Source organism: Pteropus alecto, unplaced genomic scaffold, assembly GCF_000325575.1.
Source record: "Pteropus alecto unplaced genomic scaffold, ASM32557v1 scaffold78, whole genome shotgun sequence".
NCBI classification, from domain to species: Eukaryota; Metazoa; Chordata; class Mammalia; order Chiroptera; family Pteropodidae; genus Pteropus; species Pteropus alecto.
In genome coordinates this window covers 13,015,852-13,025,642 of record NW_006443124.1, presented here as the reverse complement: position 1 = coordinate 13,025,642, position 9,791 = coordinate 13,015,852, and the positions used below count along the sequence as shown (strand labels likewise).

Below are 9,791 nucleotides of genomic sequence, written 5' to 3'. Positions count from 1 at the left end.
CACCAAGCAATTTAAGCCACCAGGCACCTCCAGGCAAGTATGACTGTGAAAGCTTAATTTGTTAAGATGCCTATGGGATGCTGTTGCTTCTGTATAGCTTCCTCCTCTGTAGGTCCACATCTGGTAGTGAATCTGAGTTTGCTGGTGGTCAACAGGACCAACAGTTGGAAAGAAGAAATGGGCATGGAGCGCAAGAGAACAAAGGCAACCTGGAACCTGCCAGGCACCTATGCCTCTGTCTGTCACTGCATCTGACTGCAAGAAGGCTTTCAGATTAATGGATGTTGCTTCCATTTTGCCTTTCAAATCTCAAGCAGGGTTCTCTTTTGGCCAAGTCAACCCAGAATCACACAGAGAAGGGAATTCGGGGAAATATAGTTTGCTTTTTAGCTTTAGATGGCTACTATGACTTTAATTTTTTTTAGTTTGCTTTGTATCAAAGTCAACCACTATACCTATTAAATCTCACAGCAACCTTGTAAGATACTGTTAATATCTTCATGTTATAGCTGAGCAAACCGAGGCTCAGAAGGTTTCAGTAACTTGCCCAAGCACGCAATTTATTTGGATGTAATAAATCCACTAGGACTTTAAATTCTGTGCACTTAGTTACCCTGATTGCTTCCCCTGTTTACCAATTTTGAAAATGTTTTTTAATAGATGCACCAGGATTTATATCTTCATCTCAAGCTTTCTTTGTCATCAAAACTATCCAACTAAATTTGAAATTCTCTCAGTAATTTGATGAATCCCAACTGCTCACCTGGACATTGTGAAATTTTTTTTAGCTGGAAATACTTTCAAATATTTTAGTAGGTTATTGGTGCAATTTAGAGAGAAGGAAAAGAAAGAAGAGAAATGGAGAAAGAGTGAGAGAGAGACAGACAGACCGAGAGGGAGGAAGGAAGGAAGGAAGGAAAGAAGGAAGGAAGGAAGGAAGAAAGGATGGAAGGAAGGAAGGAAGGAAGGAAGGAAGGAAGGAAGGAAAAGGAAGGCAAGTGAGAGAGAGACAGACAGACCGAGAGGGAGGAAGGAAGGAAGGAAGGAAAGAAGGAAGGAAGGAAGGAAGAAAGGATGGAAGGAAGGAAGGAAGGAAGGAAGGAAGGAAGGAAGGAAGGAAGGAAGGCAGGCTGAGAAGAAAGAAGAGAAAGGAAAGTTAATTAATATTAGTCAGTTTTGCCTAGTGAACCATATTTAATTCTATTTTTACAATTCTCATAGTTCAAAAAACAATTCTGAGTCCAAATCCAAGGGGAAAATGATACTTTTATTAAACAACTACTGTAAAGAAAGAAAGCAAATGATTACCTGAATAGTAAGGATTAAGAAGTTCTAGATTTCCACATTTCCACCTGATTGTCCCTGCAATATAGCTCTTTATATTTACTGATACCCTTTGTCACTATAGAAGGACGGATTAATGACAGGAAAGAAATAGAAACCCTAAGTCAATATTTATCTCATTACTCTCAGGTAAATATTTGAAGAGTTAAAAGGGAAACAATGAAATAGGTTTTATATGATCTAGTAAATTTGGAAAATGCTAGAGTTAAAGCAGAACTCTCAGAGTCTTCGGTGTGAGTCCATGCATTGGAAAATACTAGAAGATGATATAGAGTACGTTACAAACATATTTGGCAGTCGATTCCTTTTTCATTGAGCACAGTTGACTGGAAAACAGAGCACTAAACCACTTTTTAAAATCTGATTTAATTGGATTATCAATTTCTGACCAGAGTAGGGCCCTTCTTAGGGCTCTGGAAGAGACAACAACCGTCGTTATTGAGCAAAAAGCTTTCTGTGGGTCCATAGAGATGACTCATGTGGGGAAAGAAGCATCCCACAGCGCCGTTCTTTATAACGTATCATCTAGTGTAGCGACTCAGAAAAGTATGAAATGCATAAACGAAAGACAGTACGATGAGAATATAAACAAATCAATCTAAGATTGCAAAGGAGAGAAAATTCATTTGTATTAAGGAAAATATGTGAAGGTTCTATGAAAAAGCCTAGGTACTAGCAGTGGCCCATGAGGATGACCAAGAGGCGGTCAGCAGCCTGAGTTGGGAAGAAACGTCTTCCGGCAGAAAGACCGGCATAAGCAGAGGTACAAGTTTGGTGAGGGTGGGGTGGAGGGTGGGTTGGGGTGGTGTATGGCCAGACGCAGGGGAGGGAGGAGAAAGCTTGATTTCCCTGATTGTCAGTTATGTTGGCTACAAAGATAGTCGTGAGGAATGAGAACTGATGGTTTGGGAGTAAGGATTAGACAGAGGATGGTGGGAGAAGATGAGTCTGAGGCTAAATTTGACTTATAAATGAAAAGAGACAAAATACAATCCTCTGGGCATCTAGAGCATGGCGGAGGAATCTAAAGGAAGGACTCCTAAGGAAAACTGAAGGGTCATTTCACCTACTTCATACTTTGGCTAGGGAAAAAGCCTGGCCTAATCAATATATTTGGATCTAAGTTCTGTGTCTTCACTTGCCAATAGAAAAGAGCCAAAGAGAAGTAAGGTTCTTCTTGAAGATGTTTGTTATTCCCCAAAGAATCTTTTAGGAAAAGCAAACAGCCTGAGAAATATTTGTTCATTAGATGTTTTCTGGCAGCAGCCAGAAAAATCCAGAAAATACCAAGCAAATGCACATGCACATAATACACTTGATTCTTGAAATACTTGTGATTTAACTGTTTTGTTATTAACTGTCATTATAAAGTACCTCTTACTTTCTCCAGCAAATGTGTTAATAAAACCACCCAAATGTACTTCAAATATCGTAAGACAGTGATAGAGTTTGGATCCAAAAATTCCTTATAGAAAATGTTGATTGTTTAATCCAGTTTTAAAGTCAATCAGACAATTTTTTTTAACACCCTCATGCTTATTGCTATAAAGAAGATAAGTACTCTCCAGTGTCTTGCTTGATTCAAGAACATCCTGGCTGCAATTCTTGTAAGCTGTATGGCACTGTTCTGAAATCTGGTGCTGATACATTCCACATGTAACCTCATTACCCCTGGAAGAGGCCTTCCTGCTTTTTTCCTGCTGAGTCAGATGGGTTTACAGAGGTGCAAACATAACAAACAACTTAGGTCAGTTAGAAACTGCTGATGTGTCTATCCTTTGCCTTCTCACAAGTGGGATGTAGCTTTGCCTCCTTCTCTGGATGAAAATCCAGACTATCCCAGTGAGAAGTATGGGTTGCCCAAGGCATAATGGCTTCAAATGAGAGAGCTTATCTCCATTAAAGTCATCGTCACTTCCTGCCTTGATACACCGTCCAGAGCCTCACTTTCGCCTCAGCTCCCTGAACAGCAGATGGGTTCACTTAGGACAGCACGTCACCCATCCCAGCAGCCATGTTCCTTTTTGGTTCCAAATGTCCTGTATGAACAACAAAACACATCAGAGGGCTTTATACAGCTAGGAAGAGAATCAAAGGGACCTCGGATAGTGAATGGGTCAAGGCAGTAGGTCGGGACACTAAATTACTATAGCAAACTAGAAAGCAAATTCTTGACATTTCCCTCCTCAGAACGAAGCTGACAACCTAAGCGGAGTCAGGTTTCACATGAGCCTGAGACTCTGGGAGTCAAAACAGGAGAGGAAACAAGATCCTGCATATCACATGTGAGGCTGCGCAGGCAAGGCCAAGTCAGCTGTGTGTGCTCAGTAGTGTTCAGAGAGAAAAAAAAAAGTCTTTCTATAGGTGACTATTTCATGTGCTCCAAATTAGGGATGGTGACACTGAAATTCTGGTAGCCTTTATCCAAAGAATAGTTCCTCTTTCCTAAAGTGTAGCCCTATTTTTGCATTCAAGCACCCTAAATGCATGTGTGTGTGTGTGTGTGTGTGTGTGTGTGTGTGTGTGTGTGTGGTGTAAAAGAGAAGGCGGGGGAGCTGCATTGTTCCTTTGTGTTGATGTGTCATTTCGAGAGTGGCATCTGAGTACAGCAGAGGGATCTGGTCTCATGCCAGTTGGAGCATCCTCGGGCTCATGAATAATGGACGAGTCTGATGGGGCAGCCTCACTTGCCTTTGTTGCCCACTGTAGACAAAGGGAGACATGGATCTCTCTGTTTTGCCAAATAACAACCATCCTGACAAATTCCTGCAGCTTGATGTGAAGTCCTTAATGAGGAGCTCAGCCCTTCTTCAGGCCAGCCTGGCACGGTTTCCGGGTGGCAGCTACCCTGCGGCACAATGCTGGCAAAACGTCGTCTATTCACAGGTGAGACCTGGGACACGTAAACGTGGGGCGGGGGCCCCTGTTTTCCTCGCTATCTGCCGTTTCATCTTTTGTACAAAAGGAAGACTACAGGGAACCACATAGAACAAGGGAGCTGCTCACTCTTGCCCTAGAGAAAGGGTCTTTCGCTCTTCCTTAACATAAGGAGACTTTCTCTGATCACACTATGAGATATGTGAGTTCTCCTTGCCGCCCCCCCCGCCCCGCCCCATGTATTTCCCTCCAAGCACGAGCTTCTCAGCGCATCTTCATTTTCGAGTTTGCCTAGGCCTCATTTTACTCCTTTCCTTTAGAATTTTCCAAACCAATTGTTACATTGGCAAATAAGGGTCCAGGGTGAAACCTTCTTTTAGCTTTTGGTGTATTCTAAGCCCGAAGCATCAGAAGGTTAGTCAGGGGCTCAGCTCATTTAGACTGGCTCCCTTTCATTTCATGCAGAGAAGACTCAGCAGAAAAATGGAAACTTAATGGTGGAGGGAAAGAATACAGAGGAAACTCTCCACCTTGGAAAGGTGCTGGTTATTATTTTAGATTCTCGTATTTTCCACACATGTCCATGTGGACAGGACATTCCAATCCAACCTTCAGACCCAAATGCAGACTTTATTTCTTGCTTTATTTCTTCTTTTGCATCTTCCCTCTTTTTGCTGACCAGAAGAGAAGAATAAAACTGTGATGAGTTCCATGTGCTGGAATACACATAAAGGCCCCGACTGTTACATTGCTCATGAAACAGGAATAATCTTTGTTTTAAGATGTGAGGGCTAATGGGGTTAAGGGTTAGTGCATTTAGAAACAGGAAGAAGCATTTCATTTCAGAACAGATGTGACTGACCTACAAGCCCCTGCAAGTCATTAAATTCTTTGGAGTGGTTCAAATTCCCTGAACAGAAATTTTTCTTTTAAGAAAGAGTTGCTACTCATGAGTCTTTGTGTAAAGTGACTCCTTTGTGGTGCATTTTGTGGGCTCCTCGGGACCTTTATCATGAGGTCATTCAAAATCAAGTACACTCAAATGATTATGTAAGTGTCTCCTCCACCTATAAGGGTTTTAATTTATCTCCATGGTAAGGCAGCCTATTATGACAACTGACTTTTTGAAAATTTTGCATCTTTCCCATGTGTAACCCTCAAAACCCTTCTGCCCATTCATGTGTACCTTTTTGGTGGCTGTTTTTGTGTTTTGTTTAGTTTTAAACTAGTGCAATGTAATTCTTCCCTTTTCATCTTTACTGTTTTTATCGTGGAATAAAATGATTCAAAAATCAGTTCAGAAAACCTTGGCCATCCTATGCTATGAAGTTTAGTCTAAGAAAACATCCAATAAATGCCTTTGAGGCTGGAACACGTTGATCTAACATCTTTTGTTTGGTACTAGAGTTGACCTATTTCCTTCATGTGGAACTTCACAGTTTCAAGCTCTGTCGAATGTTGTTCCTAAACCTGAATAAAATGCAAATTTTTAAAGGATATCTTTTTCCGACAAGCTCTAAAGGGTGGAAATAGTTATTTGAGAAAAAAGCCAAGGAGGTAAAAATCTGCTTCATATGTCATTGAATAGGTTATTGGTAATTGTAAACTGCAGATAAACTTGACTTCATTATCCTTTTACCCTAAAAAGAGACATTAAATGACTGAATAAAGACCAATTTACTATTGAAATGACACATGGAAGGGGGACTAGATCAATTTCAAAATCAGATAGTTGGGTAAGTGTGGCATATCTTATGAGTAACAATAATTATATTCACTACTTCAGATTGTAATGTGTCAATAAGTAATTCTTCTCTCATCTGGATCTGGAAATATGAGTGATGTATTCATTGGATAAAAAATAAATCTAAAAGAAGTGGACATATGAAAGTTTTAAGTAGTTGTAATGATGCCTGGAAGAAGGCACTGAATACACTGTATGTACTGTATTATTGGGATATATAACATGGCAGCCGTCAAATAAATCTTAACTTGCATCCCTCGCTCTGTTAGGAAGACATTAAGCAAATGGGAAGAACATTGAATAAAGAGGTCAGAAACTTGGTTTCTGTGTCAGATCCAGGGTAAGACAGTTTGAATCATCTATTATGGCTCTTATTCAGTCCACGCCTCAGTATTTCCAGTTGCAAAATTAAGATGATATTCATTTTACATATTTCCTTAAAAGTGAGAGTAAATAAAATGATGTAAAAATAATTGAGAAAAAGAGTTTCCTATAAAAGTACAAGAATTGTGTAGTATTATTATTAACCATTTGCCAATATTCCAAAATGTGTTGAAGTTATCCTTTCATTAGAATTTGGAAAACAGCAGACATCATCAACTTGCATTTTTAAATTTATACTGTAGATGGAAGGGTGTGTGTATGTAGATGGTGGTGTTGGAGGATGTACTCAGTACTTCTGTCAAGCTATGTGGCTAATTCGAACAGTAGCTTTTATACTCACTTGAAATCCACACAGACTTCAGAGTTGTGTTAACTTCTCCTTTGGTCCCACATCACCCAGATGCATGGTGTTTGAGACTCAGACTACCTTATAGTATGTCAAAGGAGTTAACCTATAAACATGGCCTTCAAAATTGGCGCTAACTCAGTAGTTAAAACAAAAATCCCCTAGATCCCAAAGATGAAGTTGATTTCTTAAATATACAGATCATATTTATAGCCATGATTTATATTTAAGCTATTTCAAAATTCACAGCTCACTTTCAGAGGAAATTCTCTATGCCATTTTTACATGCACTAAAGCAATATGGCGCATAAAGAAAAGTAGGCACTGCTGTCCTCAACTGTGCCTCCTGCCCTGGGCGCTGTCAGCTTCCTTCTGTGTATACACACACAGGTCACCATATTTGCAGAGAGAGAGTATGAGCAAATATTTCTTGATTCCACTAAATTTATAACTCCTCCTTAGATTCTTTCACTAGAGAAATAAAGAAGCTTCACAGTAAATTTCATCTCAGCGCTGAGCCACCTTTATCCACAATCTAATGTTTCTGGTTGTTAAAACTATTTGGGGCATGTACCTGATGAAGGCCCTTGGAATTGTATGCCAAATATTTCTGCCAATCCCTTTATAAAATGAGGTAATGAAAGGAAAAAGCTGATTTTTAAAATTTTATTTAAATGATAAAATGTTTTTCAGATATTGTGGTGGGCCTTTTTTTTTTTTTTTTTTTCCCTGATTAGCAGTTAGACTTCAGAATCTTTTCTGACTAATCTCTTTGTTATATCTTTTCCTGGCTGCTATCACATCTGTTTCAGAACCCGGGAACATTCCATACTAAACCTGTGAGCCGGAGCGAAAGGCCAAGGGTAAGAGGCTGTTCTTTCCTTGACTTCTAGACGAGGTCCTTTAATGGGTTTATTTCCTAATCACCTTACTCACTTGGATGTTCTATGCCCATGAAGAAGATACGGATTCGGTGAATACCCAGCCAGGCTTCTCCACTCTGACACAGGCTATCATTCTGTTTAATGTATACACATGCACACATTATTATTATGTATATAATTCTTCCTTTCTGAATGGGAAAAATGAAAGACACAGCAGTCACTATTCCAAAGTAATTCTGAGATCCCCCTGGGAATAGTGTGTTGTGGGCTCCTTCTTGGAAGGTGGAGAAGCTTGATTAGACCACGATTCTGTTTTATTCGGAGACCTTCTGTTGCACTGTCCTCTGGAGTCCCTGGTTCTACCCTCTGGGAAACATCACTCTGTTCATCGTCGTCTTTTGCCATGTCAGAAGTGGGCTGTCCTTCAAGGCAGTGTAGGCTTCAAAGCTTACTCATGGATATTTGGAGGCCTGGGGTGGTTGTAGTTTTGTTTTTTAATTTCAAACAATCGATAGCTTTTGAGTGTAAGTTCCTTTGGTAATACATATCTTGCAAAAATTAGTAAGCTATGTATTAACGTAATCTTATCTATATACTTGAAGTCAATTCTCTATGTCAATAAGCACATCTAAAGTTCTTTGAATGCATAACTCTTAAGTATGCTTTCATGCCTTGCTTTTCTGCCTTCTGCCTTATCTGTTGACTCAATGACAATCACCTGAAAGCTGTCAGGAATAATAGTTGTGAACCCACACACTTCATATGATCTTTACCCTGAGTTACTTCATTTAGCTGAGAAATTGCAATGGGATTTGTTGGCTCGATGCTTTAAAAAAAAAAAATCTGTATCTTAGTATTTGGGGTCTATAAATAGATTTTCAGCAATTGAAGGCACCACGTTTCTAGACTGTCTTTATTCTTTTCTTTCTTTTTGCAAATGGTCCAGTTCTTTCTCTAATCTCACCTCTTTCTTATATTACTCTAATGCTCTGCTTCTTGTAATATCATTATATGTACACAAATGCTCTGATAATTTACAAATATTTCTCCTAGAGCAACAGGTGATTAGATTCTAATGGCCACAGATAATACTTAAACCAAATATGTTTCATCGTATGATGTGAATAGCCATCATTCCGCTTCATTCCGAAAGGGATAATGTCACATTATCCCTTTCCACTTCTTGACTGCTGCTTAACCAATGCCACACATTTATAGAATTTCAATATACTGCTTCCTGCTTTAGAGAGGAAAGGCTAGGCTAAACTATGATGACAAATACCCCACAGAATATCAATAACTATAAAGAAAAAAAATTCTTGCTTATGAAAAGTCTGAGGAATGGCAGATGTGTTTTGAGCCAGCTCTTTTCCAAGCAGTAACCAGGGCTTCCTGTTCTTTATTCTTGTATCTCTTCCATCTTGGAACTCTTGTTACAGTGACACAGCAGAAGGAAAGGAAGCCAAAAATATTATGGGAGATCTCAAAGGTCAGATTTGTAAGTGATCTCTGTTACTTTTGTCCATGTATCAATTAGAAAAGAGCAAGTCCCAGTTTAAATTTGAGACAGACTAGGAAAGACAGTTACCCTATGTACTCAAGAAGAGAAAAAACTGGTAAACATTTAACCAGTCTCTACAACACCCAGACTTCATTTGTTTATATTTGCCTGTTATATTTTTTTACATTCATTTATTCATTCTTTCTGAGTCCTTTTATTTTAGGCATTTCTCTTATAAACATTATATAATTGAATTTAATGTTTAATCTCTGTCATTTAAAAAGAGGATTTAGTCTATTTACATTTAATGTGAGTATTTCTAAAATTTTTCTATTTTCCTGAGGTTTCCTCCCCCCATATATTTTGTTTCATTTTTCTTGTCTTGTTTTCAATGTTCTCTTATTTTTTTCCTACTGTTCTCCTGAATTAAGCAGTAAGTGGATTATTTGCAATTAAGCAATAATTGGAAGAATTATCCCTCTTCCAATTAAGCAATAATTCCTCTACTTTTTAGTAATATATCCTCTCTATGAAATTATTTCTTAAAGTGTCCTCATCAAAAAGTATTTGTTAAATTATTACTGTTCAGTGTTTTAGTTGTTTCTTATTTTAAAATTCACAAATTAGTGATTATTATTTTTATTTTACCATGAAATTAATGCTTGCTTAGATTTATACACATATTTATTGTTTTTTTTTCTTGCTCGGCAT

The 9,791-nt window shown here is 38.6% G+C and overlaps 1 protein-coding gene across 1 annotated transcript in view; it reads left to right on the top strand.

Annotated features, from left to right (window-relative positions):
- Nucleotides 1–4,065: 4,065 nt before the first annotated feature.
- The window catches only part of KIAA1024L (KIAA1024 like), an 11,961-nt gene continuing 6,235 nt past the window's right edge, over nucleotides 4,066–9,791 (top strand). Inside the window, exon 1 of the mRNA XM_006923342.1 lies at nucleotides 4,066–4,230. Coding sequence (XP_006923404.1) covers nucleotides 4,066–4,230 — 165 coding nt within the window. The remainder of the gene's footprint in view (nucleotides 4,231–9,791) is intronic.